Consider the following 24393-nt stretch of genomic DNA (forward strand, 5'->3'; position numbering starts at 1 on the left):
ATAATTTTCAGTTTCTAAAGCTTTCGGGACCATCAACACTATGGTTTTCACAAGCACCACAAACTCTCCAAGGCTGAAACAATGCTGTTAAAGATCTATGACTCCCTTCCCACCGCATATTCACCAACAGGATGATCCTGATGCCAACAGCTTATTCCCAGAGCTACTACACCAACCCTGCCATCAGTATCTCTCCTGGGTGTTGCTCTATTGTGTTCAGCCAACCGGAGATACTTGAACATCCCCCAGCTGCCCCTGGCCAGTGACTGCAGGCACAGCACTGTGAAAGCAGCTGTATTTTGCAGTATGTAAAACCCTCCCGACCTGACTTTGCAGGCACAGCCTTTCACCCCAGTTAACCCCAGTCTGTGCCTCTCCCGCCCCTCCTCTCCCACTCTCTGCTGGCAGCTTTGCTGCATCTCTCTTATGATCTGCATTGCAATGTGCTGGGGTAAATACTCTGTCTTATAGCGACATCAGTGTCACAACCGACACCTTTAACACTAGTCCATAGGCCATCAGTGAGAAAAATCTCAAAACTATCTCCTTTTCCAGGAGTTACTTCTGCATGTCCAACCTGTGTTATTTGAGGACAAGTGGCTCAGCCCTGCCTTAAAAACAAAAGAAGCTGGATCCCTTTATGGCATTTCAGTACGAGCAGCTGAAATCCCCAAAACAACAACTCATACTCTGTGTGTAGGAGAGGCCAACTAACCCCAGGACAAGCCGCAACCCCTCTTCCATTAAACCTTTTCAAAGCTGCCCTTTGGGAAAGGAAAAAAGATGCTGAGTGGGATCCATCTGCAGCTGCTCCAAGAAACAGCAAACGTGGTTGGAATATAACTTCCAGCTTAAATGGGACTCAGAGTGTCTGTGGTGAGACGCTAACTTGTAAGAGTCACTTTTAAGAGTCCATGGGAGCCCCTTCATTTTGTGTACAGGAGTGAAAAAGTTGTTCCAGATCCAGCAGACAGCATATCAATCCACCAAGAAAGCTGGGAGCCAGGATCAGTAAATCAAAGTGTGCCTTTCTGTTAATACTCTCTCATACGTTCTCATTTTATACATCCCTTCACCCAGTCAGAAAGTAGCCCTGGAGTATTTAGCTCCATTCAGGGATAGCACTGCCATGTATCAAAGTGTCAGGAGACCCACCAGAGATGAAATCTGTCCTACTGCTCTCAAACCACAAAAATCAATTTTGTCAATGCCAGTGGTTATGGACAAACTGGCTGTGCTGCTGGCGTCCCCCCTCTGCGTGTGGTGGCTCCTGGCTGCAGGGCACCGACCCCACAATGTGGTCCCCCCACCAGAGGAGAAGGACTCAGCAGAGGGCAGCTCTGCCTGCCCTGCTGCTGGGACCCGAGCACTGCCATGCTGGGGTCTTGCAGGCATGATGGCTTCTGTGCTCGCCCATCGTTCCAAGTTCAGCATTTCCAGAGCAAGGCAGCTTCCCGCACAGACAAATATCTGTGCTCTTTTTCATGACCTCTAAAAATGGGGTCTCATTTCATCTTCCCAAGCAGCTGCGGAGAGCGGCAGCTGGTGTGGAGCAGCAGGGAGCGGCCTCACGCAGAGACACTTTAAGGCGATGGAAAAAAGCTAGTGCCTCAAGGCCAGGCTTTCAACGGTATTCACAGAGAGCCAACCAGTGGGATTCCCAAAACCACTCCGCCAGGCAAGCTCCTCCCCATCCTGCCCTGGTGCATCCCTCCAGCAGGTTCAGTATCCTTAAAATTGGGACAAAACTCCCAGGATTTTCACTCCATCACTCGTGGCACCTTGCAGGGCGTGATGGGACACTGCCCTACAGTTCGATGCCTCCCTGTCACTGCATGTGCACCGTATGCAAACACAAACAGGAGCATCGCGACCGTGATGTACCTGCACGAAACACCACAGGCACAAGGAACAGCTGAAATTCAGAGCCCCCGCCAAAGCTGGAAATGAACTACTTTTTCCCCTCAATTAAATATGAGGATCTGGCATCACACAAATATTGTTGGTATGCAAGCTTTTAATTTTCCGTGTACCTCCACCGGCTGTTATGAAGTGCTCACACAGAAAAGCTGGAACAAAGGTGGTGTGCGGAGCAAAAGCTGAGCTGCCAAATATTGGGAGAGTTCTCCCTGCCACCGTGGAGAGTCACCGTGTCACCACAGCACGGAGCCAGCGCAGTGCCCAGCGCACTGGCCCCATTATGCAAATAAAAAGGAGGCGAGGAATCAAACCTCTTTTACTTTAATAGCTGCACATAATGAAAAGTGTCTTTATCAGGTACATGCATTTATCCCAACATTCAGATGAAGAGGGGAAATTTTCACTCCTTTCAAACGACTGTGGGACAGGAGTTAAACTACAGGTCAAAATGGCACTCAATCCGCTGGCCTGAGAACAATACTTCTCATTCAAATCCACAAGCCAGCCACTTGCACTAGTCATCCCCAGCAATTAATCCCCCAAGAAACACGTTTGATTAAATCTTTTCAAGCAAATCCTTTGCTTTGCTTTTGTTAGTTCACTTCTTGTCAACATCTATTAAAATATGCCTTTAATTCTCCCACAATCTTAAAAAACACCGATTCCACTGTCTTCAACTTTAATCAACTGTATGGCCGGCATTTTTCATTTCATAATAATGTGCTGTTTGGAATTCAAGAGGCAGGCTCAACATCAATCATTCGGCAAGAATTTTTCCACTGCAATAAATATGCAAATGAGGAAAGCCAGTCAGTCGTATTTCAGGCCCGACTTGCTAGTGTTTTAAAAAAGACACAAATTTATTAATTGCCGTTGGCCAGCGGAATCCTATTACTTTGGGCATTGATTACAAAGCTGTGTGAGTGATTATTGTGCAACTCGCAGGCTATCCAGGCATGAGGAAAAATTATTAAAGCAAGGCAGAGATTATCAACTCAGAATAACAATAAGCTTTAACATTTTAGGCCTCTAACTTCTTCAACAAAGAATTACGCCAGAGCTCCAGTGTATCATAATTCTGAAGTCTGTCAGTATTACTTTTGGAGCTTGCTCTATATTCCCAACAGCAAAGCAACATTACCAGTCAGGAAAAGGCGGGGGGAATTCCTCCAGGTATCGCATCGTAAACATGGGGCTTTGGACAACAGCTTTTCTGTAATTCCCGCTGCGTCACTAACTCTAGGAGGAACCATATGGGGCAGACAGGACTTTTGCTGTCTTCAGAGCTACACCCCTGTATGTCCTGGTGCCCCAAACCCAAGGTGGCACAGAAATAAAAGGCTACTGACAAGCATAAGACAGAAGCTACAAGAGCCAGCCCAGACTAAATTCCAGGCTTGCTGCAAGCCCTTTAGCAGCAGAGAGTGATCGGATTTTTTTTTAGAGGTGGTGTAGTTACGTGTAGGTTTCTCACAGAGTTCAGCTGAATCCTAGCACAAAGCACTTGTAAATCTGTCCAGGTTATTTCAGGAAATGATGGAAGTAACATTCCCTTCACGCTTCCCAAAACACTGAGTTTGTGGAATTCTAGCAAATGATGGTAGGAAAAAGGCTGACTTTTCTGCTGATTGCAAGAAAAAGGTCTGTTCCATACCCAAGGCCCAATTCGCTGGTTCCATTGGAATGCAAATGATGCAACAGCCTTTGCAGAGGGGAAAATTGTATTCCTTCAGCACAAAGGAGCCAATGCTGCAAACCCCTTTCACACAAGCAGTTCAACTGACTCCCAAAGAGTTACGGAACTCAATTTAGCCCTTTCACTCTAATATTACTGCATTTGACAGTAAGGACAACAGGATCAGACGCAGATGAGTTTGCTAAAAGTAAAGAAAATAACTAGATGCAACAACAGAATAAAAGGCTTGGTATTCAAGGATTTTATTAGTGGGGACTGGGGGAGGGGGAAAGCTGAGAAGGGAGAGAAAGAGAAACACTTCCGTGAAGTTCATGCTCTACTGATTCGCCTCAACCATCATCTTTTGATATCAGCCTAAACCTGGGAGGGGATGGGGCTTGTAAAAATGAGATTTATAAAAACTGATGGTTTACATTACTGTAAATGTAAAGAAGCTGATAGCACGCATTCCCATCTCTGCCAGGCAGGAATCCCCAAGTACACATGCAAGAATGCAAAAGGAAGAAGAAATGTGAAATTTCATAGTTATCTAGATATTAAGGACAGAAGGGAACATTAGCCCATGTAGACTGACCTCCGCATATAATACCAGGCCATTAATTACATTTATCATGACAAGCACTGAGTTTCCATCTCAAGGTAACCAATTGCCAATTAATCCCAGTTAGCTGACATTTGCACATGCTCGTCTGGATGCTTTGCAAGCCTTTGTTTCCCTGTATCTTGTTTGTGGAGTATACAGGACTAACATGCACAAGTATTTAGCTAAACTCAATTTAATTAGCTATTAATTAACTTGGGAAACTCGAGTGTAGGCAAACCTATCTGATGTGCTTAAAGTGTGGCGTAATCCCAAGGTCTGGAGCTTGGATGTGTCAGGTCAACAACTATGGACTCTCCCAGCATTTCTTGCACTAGAATTTAAGACAGCTTTAAAATAAACCTCCGACGCCAATAGTGTCCAACACACATGGCTATGGAGATAACCTATAAAATGGGAGCATTTCAATTTTACCACATCTATACAAGAGAAGCAGACAAAAATTCTGCTCAGAAAGACTAAATACCAAAAGCTAAAAGCCTTGGCACTCAGTGAGGAAGGGCAAAACCTTTTTTTTTTTTCTGAAAAAAGCCCCAAACTACATGTTAAATAAACATTCTGCACTTCTCCCACTACATCCTACACAGGATTTTTGAACAATTCACGGGCAGCAATGACAGAGAACAAAATATTTTCCTGGTAGCTCACAGAGCCCAAATTCTGCACATGCACAAAACCTCACACCGCCATCACCCAACTAAACACGCAGACAAACAACAACTGAGCTCCAAAACTGAGACCTGTGTCTTTGTCTAAATCTTCTCACTTCGTATCTTTTCCCTCTCACTCGCTGGCACGTACACAGAATGGCCACTCACGAGCCTGGGAGCTTCTCATCCTTACTGACCCTCATTCTTACCGAAAGCTCTCCAAGGCAGAGGATCATTACAACAAAATTTGCAAAAAAGGGTCCGATTCATTCATTTATTTTAGTCGAGAGAAAAGTCTTCATTAATGTCAACAGGCTTTGGCTCAGTCCCAAAAAGAGTTGAATAGATTCTTCATTAGATCAGAGAGGAAAGGTGAAATTTGGGGACACCTGCATCCACATCCACTTAAATCAAATTCAACCCTGCACGAATTGACAAGCACGATGTTTTTTGTATTCATAAAGTGTCTACACTAATACAATTCAATTAAAATGAACTACCAGTTTTAAGTGGGCTAGATCTGATCGCAATAATTTACACTCAGGCTTGAAACCCAGTTCTGCTGTCACACATTTGTGCAGGCTCCCAGTAAAATCTTCAAAGCAAGAATATATTTAAGTCCATGATCTTGCCTAGCACCAATTAATCCTGTAACTGCTCTATGCCTCTGGAAACTGTGTAATCTGCCTGCGCCTCAGTTCCTCCCCCACTCCCCGGTGACACCTACCCTGCTCTGTATTAATGTATTATCATCTCCAGATGTATGTATGGATACTTTTGAGTTTTAAAAGTGATCCACGAGTAAAGATGATAACAAAATTATGACTGGAATTATTGGCAGCTGATTCCCACAGGCTTCTCTGAAAAATTCCAAGCCTGTGTCAATAAAGCACGTTGCATCTGACAGCTTTTCTCTAACCAGATGTGTAAAATGACAGCCAGGTGCAGGCGAGGAGCGAGGCAGAGGGTGAGCCCATCAGAGGGTGCATGCTGCACGACCGGAGAGGAGGACACCTTCCCCGACACATCCTCTCTTACAGGAAGTAGTAAAGGTTCTCCGGTACCTACAGCAGACTCAGTCTTATCCAAAATTGGTCAATGCTTAATCAGCTTCTCTGACAGGACTTACCTGGATGTTGCATAGAATGTAATTTTTTTTTTTTTTTTTTTTTTAAAAAGATCAGGAATCAGAGTAACAGAACACAGAAAAAAATCCTCTAATAAAAGACACTGAGAACACACAAAAACCCACGCACTAACCAGATACTAAAAAGAACCTTTCCTTCTGTCCTGAGTCCCTTTTCAGCAAAATATTACAGAACTAACCCAGAAGAAAATGAAGATAGTCAGCATGAAGCATTCATACAGAAATGTTTAATATGCAAGAATGTAAAACCAGAAAACACATGGCATCTTTGGAGGTCTCCTGCTGGCAATGAACGTAAGTGGGATTCTTAATCACATCCTTAAGAGGCCTTGTCCACAGATGTGCTGTTTAGTCACAAACCACACTTATTTGTCACGGGAGCAGTTAACCAACCTGCTGTACCAAGGGCCCAACTCAGGCAGTTATTATAAAGGTCCTCACAGCTCCAAGCAGAAGCACAGTCCTTTACCAGCACACTCGCTACAAATGCACCTACTACCACTCCAGAAACAGACACTTCTGGATTAGTCGAAGTGTTTGGACTGGACTGCACATTTTAGGAACATATGTCAACATCTCCTTCATTTCCCAGAAGGCACCAAACACCCAAACTTGTGCAGTCCCAGGCAAGTCCTGCAAAGTTCTATAAGTGCTCCTACTGGCTAATGAAAGATTATGAATAGTGAGTTGCTTCTTGCAAACTTTACCTGTTGTAGTTCACACTTGTTTCCCTCATTTCATTTTTACACATCTTTCTTTTGAATAAAGTTTCTTCACAGCACCCCATTTAAAACACATATTGAAGGACATAAAAGGTGCACATGCTCTAGTATTCTGCAGTCCCAACCCAATACGGAGACGGAAAGGCAGGACTGTGAACCACTGTTTGGGCAACAACTGCCATTTCCTATTTCAAGGTGTAATTACAGCCCTAGCGTGGCCACAAAGAAACACACTCTCCGTAATGCCATACAGGCTGCAAGGAGCACCGCTGCTGCATACAAAAAAGGACTAGTCTCCACCGTTACACTTATTCCCAGGAGGCAAAATGCACTATTCTACTGTCCTCAGGCCCCTGTGCAGTGTGCTCGTGGAGTGAACAAGGTCACCCAGCTGTGCTAACTGCAGCACTCTTTAACACCCAGTCTCCAGTATAAGCTCATCTCTTTGTGTGAATGAGCCCAACACAACAATTCTTCTGGAGGGATTTCAAAGGAGATACTACAGAAATGCCATATGATGGGGGAAACAAGGTTTCTTCTAGACAATACATCCTCCTGAGTACAAAGAATACAGGAATTGCATCCTGTCCATGGATGGAATGCCACTAGCTCATAGCCACAGAGAATGTCCATAGTTGAATCATCTAGAGTAACATCACAGTGATCAAGAAAATAAGATATAGTTGGCTAGAGAGAATACAAATTAAAGTTCAAACATCACCATGAGCAGAGATTTCAGCAGAACTTAAAAAGCTGTACAAAATTTTCTATCTATTAGCAGCAGACAAGGCGCTGTGCTGAAAAGTTGAGGCTGCTGCCAGGCAGAGCTCACCGCTGCTGCTCCATTAATGCATTAATAACCCAGGCAGGTTTGGGGATAATGGCCTTGCAAGCACATGGAGCATTTCATTTGTTGTTTTTTTTTATCTGATTCACTTTATTGAGGTTTATTTTCTTATTGATCACAAACCTTTGTATAACTTCTCCACAGCTCTACAAAACATAAGTTACAGTTAATATTTGTTGTCCCCACTTTTGTTCCCTCAGTGAACAAATCCATTCTTACAGACCCTGCACGTCTACTTTTTACCAAAACCAGTATTTTCTCCATTTCTCCAAAACAACTTATCTTGGGCTTATGCTGAAGAATAGAAATGTGGGATTCCAGTATTTTCTCTTAATCCACTGACAGATGGAGTCAAAGCGAAAAAAAAAACAAACCATAAAAATTCAGCTGGTAGTTATACTTCAGGAACCTATTGAACTCCTGGAAAGTGAAATCATATACATACGAAAACACACAACTACTCATCTGTTTAAAGTCTTGCTATTTCCATCAGCATCTTGCCTTCTGCAAGAGCCTCACCTGTGTTTCTATGTTTTTAATTCTTCATCTTGCCAACTAAAAACTGGAAATAACACATTATACCATTTAAAAATGAAAATTCCCAGCTCTTGTGTGAAGTATAAAGTATCACTGCTTAACTACTAGTCACCGAAACATTCCGAGCTTAGTATTTTTAACAAGAATTGTAAAGAGAAAATAATTAAAATAGCACAAACAGAACTACATGGCCGTATTGGGAAGCCCAGCTGCCCAGGGCACACACAACAAGAGCTTCTACCCTCTGTTGATGAGAGATATCATTTCTTAAAGCTCTCGTTGCCCTCCTGACCCCCAATTAGCTGTGGGGTTTTTTGTCACTGAATCAAGATTTAACATAACAAGCCCCAAACCCAAGACCTGTTTAATTCCTGACACTGGATATGGCTTCACTAATGTTGCTCCCACCTCTTCTTTGGCTCTTTCTTGCCCTTGAGGTAATTTTTTGTGACATTTTCATGAGATCCACTTCTAGCCTTCCTCCCCCTTGAAAACGTACATCGAAATATGAATGGCAGGCATGCAATCTGTGCAGAGACACAGCACAGAAACTTGCACCTTGCACTCTTTTTCTATGTAAATAATGCAAGGATCCTGCGGGAACATGCCAGGGATTGGAATTTTTAATTAATGGGTCTCTTTAATGTGCAAATCAGGAGCAGATTGCAAATTCTGACTTGCATTGATTATGAAAAACATTAATTGAACGTGCAAGACCCCAAACAGAGGCAACATCTCAAGTCCTGGACTAGACTGGAAGATACGGTGCAAGAGAATACAAATGTATCTTGGCGAAACAGACCACTCCAGGCAGCAGCACCTCACACGTGTGCAGTGCATTGAACATTTGCGCTGCATTCAGAGCGCAGCCGCTGTGATTTCAGCATTAAAAACCACTCAGACTTTCTCCATGTATGCAAAACAGGAATAAACACGAGCTCCATGACCACAGTTTGGTCTCCAATTTGTATGTAAAAAGGGTGACAGAAAAAAAAAATCTGGAATATAATTAAAGATTTTCTTTTAAAAAAAAGGGAAAGAAAAAGTAAGACAGTGCAAACAAAGCAATGCTGTCTCTTTAAACTGAAATTCATCCTATATAAATTATGGCCATAAACTTTTCCTGCAGTGCAGCCTAATTAATTCTTGTTCTATACACAAAGGGAAATGCTGGGTGACAAATGGGTGTGAAGCCTGAAAGCTGCCAGGTCTGCAAAACATTTTCTACTTCAATTTATAAGCAATTTTGTAGTAAATCATCCACCAGAACCTGAGATCTCAGGAATCCAAGATTGTCCAAGGCACGCTGTATCATTTAAATAAAAAAAAAAATCATAAAAGATTACAAAAATAATAAATTAAACAGTTGAGGTTTTGTAACCTCCAACCTCAAAATTTGGAAAACAAGCACGACCTTACCATTTTCACTCAGATTTGGCTTTAAAACTGCAAATGTATGGAACATTGCTGTCTACTCTTTAACACAATTATACTCAGTCCCTTAGGGAATTCCTCTACCACCACAAGCTGCGCAGAGGGCTGGCACAAGTGGGAGATACCAAAGAGGCAGATATAGGAAGGCCTGTTTTCCATTGCAAAAAATTCACCCTTCCCGTGAGCACAGCGCAGATATGTCACACGCAATGGAAGGACTTGGGATAAACTACAGAAAGCATTCTAGCGCAGCTTTCAAAGGGATGCGAGGGACTCGCCCAGCACCTCAGAGCGAGCTGGGTGCCGAGAGCTCGGTGCTCTCCTGCCCTCAGCAGGGTACACCCAGAGTCTGGATTTTTGGCACCAGCTTCTCTGTGCAACTTGAACACTGAATCATTTCCTTCTATTCAGTGAAGATGACGAAAACATGCCAAATTTATTCTGTGTATTTAGAAAGAAGTGCTTAGGCTTCCCTAAAAAGAGAGTATCATCCAGTCCGAAACAGTGCCAATGTCATGATTATTGTTCAAAAGTGAAGCACATAACGTACAATGGAACCACCTCAACACTCAGTATTTACAAAGTGAATATCCCACTCATCTTTAAACTTTCTCATGCACAATTCTCCTAATTTTTCTCCTCTGTGGAATGGGATCCTACCCATAAGCTGGTAATACAACTGGGATGAGAAACAGAAACGTGTACCCAGCCCAGCACTATTTACAATAAAGTAAAAAAGCTTATTTTTATAGAAGCTACTGAACCACTTGGGAATAAAAATTAGGACTTTTATTGGAAGATGATTTATAGTAAGTGAGGGGTTTTCCCCCCTCATAAATCAAGGTGCATCAATTAATGGAAGAACTTTAAATATATTATGACATATATTTTCAGAAAGGATTTAGTTTCACCTCCTGAACTGACAGGTCACAGCCCTGCTACCCAGGCAGAAGCTGTAACACAGCTCACACTGCCCACAGGGTAAAGCTCTAGCTGTTGATGAGACATGAATCCCTTTCCCAGGGCCCAAAACAGCAAAGTGCGAGAGAAATGGGTCTTTGCCATGTAACACCAACTACATCCCTAGTCTTTCCTAAGATCTTCATGTATAAATTTACTCCTTTTTTCATGCTTCGCACTTTGCAGCTTCTGGGAAGAGCATCTTTGCAGGGCAGCGAAAGATAGCTGCACTGGACAACAGTGCAGCTCATCAAAAATTACTTTTTATTGTAACCTACTTTACTGTTATATTTTAAAAAAATAGAAATTAAAAAAGGAATGTAAATTTGGTCCCTTAGAGAACAGTGGAAAACACTAAACAAGCGTAATAGTACCAGAACGTTCCTAAACTCATTACTTCCACCTGCCAGTCTGAGCACTTCCTCTGCTAACTTCACCCAGGTCACTCCAGCTTTATTTTCTTGCTCTCTTCACAGATGAAATACAGAACACGAACCCAGGCTATCAGGAACATCAGCATACACTACTCCATCTTGCCTGCCCAGATTATGAAAAGAAGGTGGGGAGGGAATCACTGAGCAGTTATTAACAGTGGATTTTCCTTTAGCGTTATGGACAACAGAAAGATTAACCTCTCTGCTGTACTGTGTACGGTATTATACTCCATGTTCCTGGATATATTTTGCTTATGGGAAATATGAAAATGTCAACCATTGTTTCTGTTAAAGGTCTTTAATGATATTGCATTTTAGACCTGTAATGAAACATGGTGCTTGGTGCAGTTTGTAATGCATCTCATTAAATACATTAATAACATGCATTTCACTGAAAGGTCAGCTTAGTATTGTTGGGAGTTCGCCTTTTTTTCCTTAATCACTTCATTTAAAGCAGCAGCGCTAACTTTAAAATATAAAGTACCTCACCTGCTGTAACTCTAGATAAGCTGATTAGCTACAGCGTTCAGACCAGGTATAAGCCGTAAGATGATAGTCAGAACTTGGTGTAGCGGCAAGATTCAGGGTCAGGTTTGATGATGGAGAAAGTTTCTAATCCAGTTTTAAGATGACTTGTGCTAGCCCAGGCCAAAATTTCTCAATGCGCAGGTGTCACTACAGCACGTACAAACTGGCACACGGTGTGGCTGAATGGATACAGCCACAGCAAAACAGGCCGTTCAGGTGGCGCCTCTGATGTTTAGCATGAAAGGCTGCAGACACCACTACAGTGTTTTGTACAGACTGGTTCACGTAAGGGGGCTTCTTGGGATCCTCCACTTGGCGCTCACCTGTGGAGCTGAAACACTCTGGAAAGCCAGCAGTATCTCAAGACTGGGAAAGAAGAAACAGAAGTGAAAGGGATAACGAACCCGGCAAGCTTCGAAATGCTACTGGGCTTATCTTTATTATTCAAACTCACTGGAAGAATATCCTATGAAGTTCATTAACTTCTGACTAGCGGGATTAGTGGGCACAAAAGAACAATCTGTATATAAACGTTGTCATCTGTATGATTTTTAACGGAAAACAACAAAATTGCAGTAGTTTATATGTATTCTTAAGGATACCATACCAGACATTTTATATTCCTGTGCATTTACCTTAAGGCCAGTAAAAAAGGTGTTACATTCTAAAAATTAAATATATCCACAACACATTGAAGTTGAGTACTTTGCACTTATCACCTGGAGCACGCACATTATATTTGCCATATTGGAGAATCTACCACAAATCTCATCAGATCAATATCATTAATAGCGATCCTAAGAAATAAACAGATGAAGAAGCTCCAAGCTGAAAAGATATTTGCTGTTGATTTAACGGCACAGGCCCTCCCCTTTGTGCTGCATTACTCCTGGTTAAGGTAAATCTTTGCCTTCACTGACCCAGCACAAAATTGGTACCACAAAGTGTCTCCGGCCAAAGAAGCATCCCAACGCTGCACCAAACAGCAATAAACAAACCAATTATTCCTAAAAGCCAGCATGAAACTTAAGTTTGATAAGCAAACTTCAGTCCCCACAAGAACTAGAAATAGCAGGAGGACCTGAGCTGAGGCTGACCAACATCAGAGAAGTGATGACAGGCCATCAGCAGAGATCAACTAGGTATATAGACATGGGTGATAGGAGACATTTTCTTTGTCTGGGGTAGGAAACACTTTTTGGTTTCTGTTTGCATGGTACCCAATTAATGATTAAGGCAATACAAACCAGCAGCTAATACTACAGACTCACGTAACTCAAAGCCCTCACTGTCCCATTAACACTTCTCTGCACAGGCAAAACATATTGGCTACAACAAAGTCTACCCAAAGTAGAAAGATTAAAGAATTCTTACAGTTCTCGACAGCATTGTCAAATTCTTGTCCACCTTCCTTTCTGAAGATTGGGTAAGTATCTGGCTGCGGAAGCCTGTTGACCGTTAGGAGCGCCTTCTGCATCTTGATTCTCCCTTCCAACAGTTGATCCCACAGTGCTTCATAACAAAGAGAAAATAAAACAATTATTCAACAAGCCAAAGCACTTGCTCCTTGTAAAGGAGCTGTTGATTGAACGACGCAGGCCCTCTCCTTTGGGCTACATTACTCCTGGTTAGGGCAAATCTTTGCATTCACTGACCCAGCACAAAACTGGTACCACAAGGTGTCTCTGGACAGAGCAGCATCCCATGCTATGATCCTGACTGTAATTCCATGATTCATAAAAAAAATCATCCCTTTGCTTTACTGTTTAAAAGGACATGGCTGCAAATGGAGGTTCATAGTTTAATAGCACAGATAGAAAAAAAATGCATTCAGTATTACATCTTGAAAAGAAACAGAAGCGGTATCAGCATCACTGCACAGCACTACCAGTGTAGGAAGTCCCCATCCACACCAATACTACAAGTATATTCAGTAGTGGTTCAATTAAGCCAGTGGATAAATACACTTCATAACGTGAGATTTTGTACCAGCAGTGACACCAGTTTGCATAGCAGATTTGGCAGACCATTTACAAATGACCAGGGCTGCTGTAGCATGCACGTGCTGTATGCTAACAGCATATTAACATGCTGAAGTGCTTCTTAACATGGCCAGTTTCTATAGTGTCAGCAAGGTGAAAGTCTTGTCGCAATAAAAAGCAAACATGCACAAACCTAGCTGGTTCTTCACTGCTTTTCCTTTTTCTACTTCTTCAGTCTCTTGTCCTTTTGAGAATGTCATCATCCCCCCATCATCTTCGCTGTCTTTGGCTTCCTTTATATTATCGTGGTTTTCACTCCCATATTCCTCCTCATCACTTCCTTCCTCCTCATCACTTCCTTCCTCCATGCTGGCATCACCTTCATCTTCCCCCTCAGTGCTTCCAACATCATCCATCCCCTCCGTAAATTTCTTGAAGTCTGTGATATTCTGGAAACTGAACTTCGGTGCCTTGGCCTTGACAGATGGATCTGTCTCTTCATCGTCTTCCAAGTCATCCTCCTGGTCACTGCCAGCACTGCTGAGCTTCTCCTTTGTTTTACTGCCTAAGCTGCCATTCTCTTCTGAATCTTCACTGCCACTGTACCATTCATCTAATGCTTCTTCCGCTAATAATTAAAAGAGAAAAAAGTTATCAGCAAAATGTGCCACTTTGCAGTATGCATCATCGACAGCTACAGGTTTGGGCTATTTAAGCTCCAAACTCCATTTTATCTGTGTATGATGTTACTCTCTGTTTTGGCTAAATAACGGAAACACAAGGACATATCCACAAAAAGATATCAGATCATATTTTCTGCAACAAAGATTAGTAGATCCATGGCTTAGCTTTCTAATGAAACAATGACATGATAAGCCAACAAGGTGGTCAGAATTTGCTATATGCAATTTTTAAATGAGAATCTGAATATACTTGCAATCCCCAAGATACACTGGCTTAAAAATGGGAGCTGTTTCTTTTCGCCCACACAATGTTCAGTCAGTGCACTGAGCCTCACCTTAACGCTTAGTCACACCCTTTCCTCAGTCTGTAGGAGTGACCTCCGCTTTGGGACTTCCCCTTCCCTCAGGCCAAAAAACATGGCCTGAATTTCAGAATGGCACTTCAAGACGTCCAACCTAATTGTACCTGTTTATTGCCCTGTAACAGGGACTCAAAATTTGTCATCTCAGTTCAGATGGCACTAGCTCAGTTAACATGCTAACATCAAATTTTGATTAGTCTAGCAAAAAGGGGAAAGAAATGAGATTTCTTACCAGATCCTTCTTCAGACAGAGCATCTCCCCAGAGTTCTTCTTGCAAAGCTTTGCGAGATGTAGCTTTTCCACTGTACCTTTTATCAGCTTGCAAGAGAGAGGCTGAAGCTTTTTTTCGTATATCACCAACAGGGAAAATGTCATCTGCAGTTTCATCCTCAAATTTGTCAATCACTTTAGCAACCGTAGCTGTGAAAGAAAAAAGGGGGGAGGGATGTCTAAACTGAACTGAACTTCAGACTAGAAAAACTAGCTGCAGGAAGGAGCCAGGGAAAACTCCTCATACTCTACAAACAAAAAATGTACTGCAAAGGCGAGCTGGATGGCAACACAGCCTCACGTAAGAGTCTGACTTTTAGGCTTTGAGAGGGAGCAAGGTTCTTCCCTGCCTGGTGAAGAAAAGCCAGTACACTAGTTTTCTGCAAAGGGGGAAAGGTTGCTGGGGAATCAAAGGCAGAGAAAAAGCCTCAAAGCTGGGTTTTGTGTAGATCAACACCAGTCCTGCCTAAAAACTACTGAGCAAAGTCATACTTAAGACCTAGCAGAAGAGATAAAACATTTCTGAAAAATAACCTTGTTATTTTTATATAACATCCTGTAACATGTCTGTGGCCAGAGGTGTTCTCCCACCTGCCAGGTTAACCTCTGCGGAAGGAAAGGAGATGTCACGTGAACTGACCAACTCCAACCCCCCTCTCAGTACTCTGGGGACTTCTCCATACACAGGTTTGGTACCACAAGGCTCACCTGCAATACGGAGACGAATGTTTATTAACATACGCCAAAAATCCTGCTGAGTTTCTTTTTTGAATGAACATTGCCTACATTCACACTTTCTTCCCTGCCTCTTCTTTCTTTTCGAGAACCCGCACAAAGCACTACAAACTAAGCCTATCCAAGCACTTCCACTGATTCATGAGGGTCTCACAAGAAGTGTATTCCTCTGGGTGGAGGACTCAGGAAAGCTGGAATGCCTTCACTCACTTCACACTTACAGATTAAATGAGGAAAACTGCAATTCAGATGCACTTTGGCCTCTTGCCATATATATGAGCCACATAAATAGGTCAACATTTGAGAATGGCTAAACAGAGAAAATCATTTCACTGTGGTTATTACCCTCTTTCATACCCATCTTCTCCAGGACATGGGAACAGAGCAGTCCAGCAAAGAGAACACATCACACCATACTCCCTCCTTATTTTCATTCATGCGCAAGACACCCTGTACGCAAAATTACAGGGTTAGCTTTGTTCAACCAATTGAGTGATCCAACTGGCTGAACATCGCTAAGTGCTCTTTTAATGTGTGTTTGGAAATGTTAATGCCTCACATATAGTGTTTACTTGAGGCAGGGGAGAAGCAAAAAAATATCCTGCTCATAATCAAAGCAACAAGATCTGGTCTAAATATAGTCCCTGCAACTACAAGAGGATGGCAAGATGCTCGGCACCAAAGAACGACTGGGCAAGAGGGGCAGATGCAGAAGGACCTGTGGCACTTGGCAGATCTCCTGGTGTTCTCAGTCTTGGCACCACTAAAGTACCAAGTCAGAAACTAAACCACGATTATCAGAATGGGAAAACACCGTTGCTGACTACATTAGTTTCCTCAATAGTTACTAAGATGTTGCTTACAAGATACTGTTGCTCTCACAGACACTTGTATAGAAGAACCAGGCTAGCTGGGACAACATTTACCATGACTGGAGCCTAGTACCTCCTAAAGCCAACCGCTGTCAGTGTGTGATGGTCAACTCACACGGGTCCTGCCTCATGGCTTGGTCGGTTCTATCGGTCTGTGGGAAGACTCTGCTCTGGAAAGAGTAAGTCAAGGAAATGGCAGGCACCAGCCTGGAAACACAGAAGATGACACAGCCACCTACATGCCACAGGGAAAGGGACTAACATCTCAAAATTCATAACTAAGGCAATAAGAGCTTGATTAAAAAGATAAGTTGTTTGATGCTTTCCAGTGGCCAATAATCAAGACACGTGCAGCATGCTGCGGCCTGCTCTGAGCACCTGGTGTGATAGAGAGGGGAGTCACCACCGACCGAGTCTGCCGAGCCTCCTCCCAGCTCCTAGGGCTGCACTTCACGGGCAGATGGTGCCATCCTGCACCAACGCTACCCTTTTATGGCCCTTTTCCTGGAGATTTCCAGATGGATCCACTCCCCAGCCTGGCTCCTGGCACAGCACGGCCTGCAGTGGGGCCTGCACCAGGGCAGCTCTGAGGTACCTCAGTCCTGAGGTAACTTGGATCCCTGAGGTAGCCCCGACGCCTCGGCCAGCTCTGAGGTAAGCCCGATCGCTGAGGTAACTTTCATCTCTGAGGTAGCCCAGGCTCCTCGGGCAGCGCTGAAGTAAGCCCAATCCCTGAGGTAACTCCGATCCCTGAGGTAGCCCCGGCCCCTCACGCAGCCCCAGGCGCGGTGTGGCAGGTTGCTTTGGGCCGAGGGCCGCTGGCTGTGGGGCCGCCCGCGGCTGCGGGCACAGCGAGGAGAGCCGACCTCCGCCCGCGGCTGAGGGACATGGAGGCGTCCAGCGAGACCGAGAGGGCGCCGTCCCCACGCCCGTGCCGGCCCCCCCACCCCCGCGGTGGCGCCACGTGCGGCCGGTCCGGTGGCGCCCGGTCCTGCGGCGCCCGGTCCTGCGGCGCCCAGTCCTGCGGCGCCCGGCCCGCTGCGGCCCGCCACCGCCGGCCGCGGGTATTAAACCCTCCTCCCAGCCCTCCCTCACCTTCCTCCGCGTCGTCCTCGGGGTCGCGCAAGCTGGGCCGGGGGTTGAGCAGCTCCTCCAGCTGCCGCGCTAAGGGCGCCGCCATCTTCCCCGCGAGGGAGGGAGGGAAGGAGGGAGAGGCGGGGCCGCGGGGGCGGAGCTACGACGGGCGTGGCCTGCGGGCGGGGGCGTGGCCTGTGGGAGTGGCCGGCGGCCCGGGCCGGAGCAGCGCGGGGATGGGCCGTGCAGGGTCCTACCGCCCGCCGACTGGGAGCGCGGGGCACAGCGGGGCGCACCGGCACCGGCACCAGCACAGGCACCGGGCCGCAGCCGGGAAGAGCGGCTGCTGCGGGGCGGGGGGACCGGCCCAGGGTGTCCCGGGGCTTCGGAGTGTCCACCCTTTGTCTGGCGGGCGTCTGAGCTGAGGTGCGCGGCGCACACAGACAGGAATAATGGTGATAAATGGAAATATCCACGCAGATACACCCGGGGGGGTGGCTGTCGCAGTGCCTCCATCGTTAAGGGGGGAATAACGGTAATTATATGCATGGGGGTCGTGAGAACTGGCGTTTGCCCAGTGCTCTGAAGCTGGAGTAACAGCCAAATAAAAGCAAAGTCCTGTGATAGGATGCCAAAATGCTACAGCTGTTTTTTTAAGTCAACACCGTACCTCGTTTTCGTGCCACTAACTGTGCAGAACTGAATGAATTCTTTTCTTGTCCCACACATTTTGTGGCCCCTGTTGAAGCCAGGGTCCCTCCTCAGCAGCGAAAGCGGAAAGGTGGGTTCTGTGGTTGGTCCCAGTCGTTGGGCACAGATGGGTGCTGACACCCCATTTACACCAGGTGGGTCCTTACACCAGCGTTACACTGACCTCAGTGGGTCTGTACCAGCACCAAAGCTCCTGCGGCGCTTTAGCCAAGCTCCAGCCTAGAGGCAGCAGCAGAGGGATGTGGAGGGACCTGCTGAGAGCACTAACGAGGACAGGACCTCTGGGGTTTGCCCCCTGATGACTCCTCCTGGCCACTCTGTGGGGTGAGGGGGCCCCAAAACACAAGGTTAGACCTGGAGTTGGGAAGCGGCAATAGAGGCTGGTGCGTATTTTGTTACCCAAATCAGCATTTTGGGACCCAAATCAGCATCTTGACTCTGAGCTGCAGGTGTAGGTCTGAGCTCCAGACCCCCACCAGGAGCATCTCCAGGGGGTCAGCCCGGACCCCAGGATTTGGCCTTTCCACAGCCAGCGTTGAGACTCTGCCGGTGCCAGCACCGGGCTGTCAACTGGGGCTGGGTACCAGCTCCAGCCCCGGCTCGGGGACGAATCGCTTGGGCTGCTTGCTCGTCCCCGTCTTGTCAGCACAAGACCCTTCCCCACTCCTTATCTGGTTTTAAATGCTATAAAAACGAGTGCGGAGACACTTTCCAACGCGAGTGCAGGCAGGCGCGGGCCAGGCAGCAGCGGTGTTCAGTGCAGGCAGTTCTCCTACAGAGGGCAGAGGAATATCATTAATTACCAGCCCCGCCAGCAGCCCCGGCCGCCCGCTGCCACCCACCACCTTGGGATGGGGGCTTGGGGTCCCAAAGGGACCAAGGGAGGAGACGACTGGAAAAAAACCCAAACATCTCACCCCCTTCTCACATGCCCCACGACTCGCACTATAAAACTACGTGATTTTGTGCACTGTGAAGACCATAAACAGTTCAATTTATATAAGAACTAATGTTTACTAAAAATGCATGTTTTCATTGCAAGCAAACCCCTTGGATTTTATACTGAGTTGAGTATTTCAATCCTATTTCAACTTTATTTTGTAGTTTGTGTTTATTTTATCATGGCATGATTGACAGCTATAATGCTCTGCATTACATATTATGGTTTGTCATTGCTCCAGCAATGTGAAATTAAGCACTGCTATCTTTTTTTTATTATTTCACTAAGACATGGTTTTATAAAACAGGAGATGTATACAGTGTGTCTTGTCTGGCTTTGCTTCTAGTTTTTTTCTTTGAGTTTGTTTCCAGAGTGAAAGACGCCATTATAAACAAAGGGAGGAGCCTGGAGAGATAAATCTATAGAAAATTAAGTAGCAGAAACAAGTGCTTACCTGAACAGTTACGTAGCACTCGCTAACCACTCACCTAACGGAAGAATTAGTGACAAGACCCCCCCCTGCATAACTGCATTTTCAAATCTTAAAGAGTGAAAAAGGGATGTTCCCTACCCTAACCTGATGTATAATAAGCAGCGCTGTTAATAAAGGGAGAGAGGCGTTTAGCGATGGTTAAATAAAACATACCCAATATAATTCATAAAAAATACAGTGAGTTGCATTAGTCCTTTTGAATCAAAAATGGGCTTCTTGAAGTCGCCGGCTTTTTTGCCACTCACGCCGGTGAGATGAGGATTTCACCCACTGAGCGTAACGGGGCATCGTTCGGTACAAATCCCCTCCCCAGCAACGCGTTACAATTCACGTACGTACAACTGAAAGCTCGAGGGGTTCTGTCAGGGCCCACAGACACGCTTCTCTCCTGTCCCGCATCCATCGCTTACATTGGTGCAACAGGAACGTGAAGGGGAGAAGCCCACGGGGCTCAGGCGCCCCCATGGCACCCGCCCTCCTGCGGGCACGGGGAGAAGGGGGGAACCCCCCACGCGGGGACCTGCTCCGGTTACCCCAGCTCCGGTGACCCGCGGGAGCTGATAATGCAAAATTTTGGATGAGGAGATTTCAGTCAATATAAACTCCCATCAAACGGACGCGGCAGCGTATGACAGTCACGGGTTGTTAAAATATTTCCCCAACAGAGACTCCTTCCTGGCTGTTTATTCTCTCTCTTTTGCCTTTCACTTAGGAAGGTAATTAAATCAGACTCTCAGGCTGGGTTTTAATTTCTGGTTCACATGCCCTCAAACCATGCTGCCGTGGTTTGGACTCGTAATCATGTGGGGGAATATTTGTACAAAAATTATATCAATACATTTTCATTTAAGACGATCATGAAAGCCTTTTTACGCATCACGCTATGCTCTGTAAAACCCTCTGCCTGTTTATAAACTACAGGCAGAAGCCATCAAACTAACTGACATCATTTCTTTGGCGTTTTTCCTCTTAATTTTACTTTTTATTTACATGCTCATTTGCTAGAATGGAAATAACACCCTAAACACAGAACAGACAAACAAGTGAATTTTGAATAGTCTGTGCCGCAAGAAAACACTTTGAATTTCTCACACTCAGCTTCTTTTGCGCCTGGGTATTTGTGGAGCTTGTCATCTTTTAGGAAATTGTCAGATTAGATGGGAGCTTTGGCAGGGAAAGACCGTATCATCCTTGTGTGTCTGGATAATTACAGGTTATTAATACAAATCCATTTTTTTTCAGAGCGGTTCTTTACTTAAATATATAAATAAAGAAACGTGCTGGAAATGTGAAGCCATTGAGACGCCACCGCCGAGGAGCTCAGCGTGTCCTTCTGCGGCCACCAGCGCTCGGCACCGGGTCCCGCCTTGCGGATGGGAGCGCTGGGAGCCAGGGGGATTCCCAGAGGGAGCCACGGGAGCCACACACGCCACCCTCGCCTGAATTTAATTGAATTGCATTAGCAACGGCAGAATTTGACCCATATACAGAGGGCCGAGTGCCGGCCAAAAATAGTGACGAGTCGGAGCTGAGCTTATCTTTCCAACGCTTTGGCTAGCAAATGTAATTTTCCGAACCAAACCATTTTAATTTCAGTCGTACGATTTCATTTAAAGATTTTTCTCTTTAAATCAGCCACACAATTTGTCAGTGAAAAAGAGAAAAAAGAAGAGGAAAAAGGTATGGGGAGAAGCGTGGAAAAAGCACACGTAAAACCTGTGCACTGAAACAAATTATCTAACAGGAAACTTAGATTATGTACGCGCCTTATAAATATTTATTACTATTTTTCTTCCGTGTTTTTATTTACTTGAGTATTTCCGATATTCCTAACCCACCACTCATTCAAAAAAACACAACTGTTTTAAAGATTTAATCAACCCTTAATGGTTCGTACATCTAAAAATATAATGAATACAGTGCGTCTGAATAGATGCACAGCCTAAAGATGCTTCCAGCAGATAAGGATTTTAAAGGACACCCGGAGACAATTTAAAAACTAGAAGAAAACCTTTTTTTAGGCAGAGCAAAAAAAAAAAGCAACCTATTTTCCATCCACAAAAAAAAACCCCTCCCCGTGCAAACGGCGTGTGTGCACGCTCCTGTGCGGAGACGCTGGCACGGGGACGTTCCCGAGAGGCCAGGCATGACCATGCAGGGCAGCGTTTGCCAGGAGCTTCACCCCCAACGATCCCCCCCCCGCACCTCGGCACGCGTCCGGCTCCAGCGCCGCAGAAGCCGTGGGGGGGTGGGTGTTTCCCGTCTCATGGTGACAATCTGCGCTGGACACCGATTCTCACCCCGCACCGAGACCTTTCAACGCCACCGCACCAGACCTGTCCTGCGAACTTGGGCTTCCTCGATCAGCAGCGCCAAGTGTTTCATCCCAAACCACGTGAGACGCCGTCAGCCTCTTTAAAGGTTCAGACTCTGCCTGTATTAAAACCAATCAGGGAAAAAAAAAAATAATCTAAATCTCACGGCTGCCAAAAACCGCTCTCTAAACAGCCCACCAAATGCCAGCAAAGCGGAGCTATTCCTGACTTTGAAGGCAGCCTGTAACAGAAGACCGACGAGAGGCCAGTTGTGCCCCTCTTGTGTCCCCGAGGAGGGTGACGCCGAGGCCAGGGGGATTCTCCGAGAACCGGCCCGTGATGCGCACAACACACACAACGGCGCGCACCGCCGTCAGCGAGCCCACGCGCCGCCGGTGAGCACGCCGTGGGGAGATCGCCCGCCTGAAGAGCACCCCCACCACGCCAGTCACCGTCACCCCACGGACAGAGACTGAGTCGTTTGAAGGCCAGCTAACTGCAAGGCCACAGGAACTCTTCGATTTCTGCATCGCAATTCCTCATTTAACCAAGGAAAAACTCTCCGCACAACAACAAACTCCGCTTTCTACGCGCGACCCCATGGTCCATAGCTAAAAGCACCACAAATACCATTGCAAAAGAAACAGAACATAGAAATCCCAGAAGGATTTACGATGAAAATATATTTTTAATGGTCCCATTAATTTCATTTATAACATCGTGGGTATTTTGCTGGCACGTGGGACGCTGAGCACCCCAGTGCCATGGCAGACACGAATAAAAAACCTTCCAGAACCTGCTCCAGCATCACAATTCCTTGTTCCCAGCTCAACAGCTTTGGCAGCACTTGAGGATATGTATCAATTGCTTAATCTTAATACATGGGAATTTATCTACTAGGGGTAGTAACAGAAAGGGAGACTGAAATTGCTTATATTTAATATTGTAAGAACATGCAAAGCTTAAACATGACGCTCTTGTTCAGGGAAAAAATCCAGACTGTGGCAAAAGGAATCGTTCCTGAGAGGCCGCTGCAATATCTGCCACTTCCCAGGATGGCAAAAGCACGTAAATCACCACAGATATTTTTAAATTATATTTATTTATAGATTTGTGTCGTGTACCCATCGCTCAGCAGCTGGGTGCACATACACATACTAAAATACCATACATCATTTGTCTGCAAATCGTAATTTAAATACATTCTTACTCCTGGGATACGGATCTTTGCGCATCGTTCCCCAAGCGCAGGCCTGAGTCGAGAGACGCCAGCAGCGACTGAGGACCAAAGGCAGAGGGAGCATCGCACAGTGACAGTGCGCTGGGACACGCTGCGCCCTCACCTTGGGCCAAAAGCAGAGCTCTCTGGGCGCTGGAAACTCATGGCATTTTAAAGACACTTTGATTAAGCCTTCGAAATACCTCCTGCGTATAGATGAACTCAATAGGAGTAATACTTACAGTATCTGCCTGGCACCGTTTCCTAGTACGCGGTCAGTGGACTCACAAGTCTTCAGTCGGGTGCGTTGGGACACGGAGCCCCCCTCGTCCGTGCCGGGGGGTGCACCGCTCACCCCACCCCACGCCATCCAAAACCGGGTGAGCGGCCGCGGGGTTTAACGTCACCGGGCTGCACCTTCTGCTGGGACATAGCAACAAGGTGAAGGTCACCGAAACCACCAGCCGTCAAGGAGGGAAAGATCAAAAGAGAGTAATTACTTCTAAACACGCTTTCGAAATGAGATCGCGCAGAAGTAGAGTTGCGTGTTTCACCGCCACGTTTCTGCAGTTCAAAAAAAAAAAACAACGGACATGTAAAATCCATGCGAGTGGCACATATTCCCCAGGCCCTTCTCCTGCAGCCCTCGGCTCACCCCAGCCACGCCGCCGGAGTCAATGGAAACGCTCTTGTAAACAAGGGCTTACAAGAACCCAACGCAACAATGGTTTCAAAAGGCGTTTTGACTGTGCAATTGTTGCTGGATTAGGGTCTTCAGAAACACCCAGCTTCCCCCTGAAGAGCACAGAATTCAAATCTGCAAAGTGCTGGGGCCTCCGGAGCAGATCCCGGGAAGCACCGAAGGACACGCTCAGCCTTTAGCGTGGGACCGGCTCCCGGGCTCCCCCCGAAGACGGGCATGACCCCATGGAAAGGACGGGAGCTTCGGGAAAAATACAGCCTCTCCTCCCTGCTTTTCATAAACCAGGTGCCTAAACTGAACCGAATCACAGCGCTGCCTAAATTAACACAGAATAAACTGTACAAGTACCTCATTAAAAAAAAAAAAAAAAAAAAAAAAAAAAAAGAAGGAAAAAAGGGAAAGAAAAAAAAAAAGAAAAACCACGTGGCAGACATGTTGTCTACAAAATAAGCCTATCCGGTGAAATTCTCATTTAAAATAATTGATTCAACAATAAAACAGCAGCATACACCAGAAGCACGAACAGCATTATTTATCAACAGCACTCGCCCAGATAA

At 45.6% G+C, this 24393-nt stretch overlaps 1 protein-coding gene across 1 annotated transcript in view; it reads right to left on the reverse strand.

Annotated features, from left to right (window-relative positions):
* AATF (apoptosis antagonizing transcription factor) overlaps positions 1-17601 on the reverse strand; it is a 56099-nt gene extending 38498 nt beyond the window's left edge. Inside the window, exons 1-4 of the mRNA XM_063341994.1 lie at positions 17477-17601; positions 14736-14924; positions 13652-14086; positions 12851-12988 (exon numbers count right to left, since the gene is read on the reverse strand). Coding sequence (XP_063198064.1) covers positions 12851-12988; positions 13652-14086; positions 14736-14924; positions 17477-17561 — 847 coding nt within the window. The 5' untranslated portion in view covers positions 17562-17601. The remainder of the gene's footprint in view (positions 1-12850; positions 12989-13651; positions 14087-14735; positions 14925-17476) is intronic.
* Between the last annotated feature and the right edge of the window lie 6792 nt (positions 17602-24393).

The sequence above is a fragment of the Chroicocephalus ridibundus genome, chromosome 7 (assembly GCF_963924245.1).
Source record: "Chroicocephalus ridibundus chromosome 7, bChrRid1.1, whole genome shotgun sequence".
Classification (NCBI taxonomy): domain Eukaryota; kingdom Metazoa; phylum Chordata; class Aves; order Charadriiformes; family Laridae; genus Chroicocephalus; species Chroicocephalus ridibundus.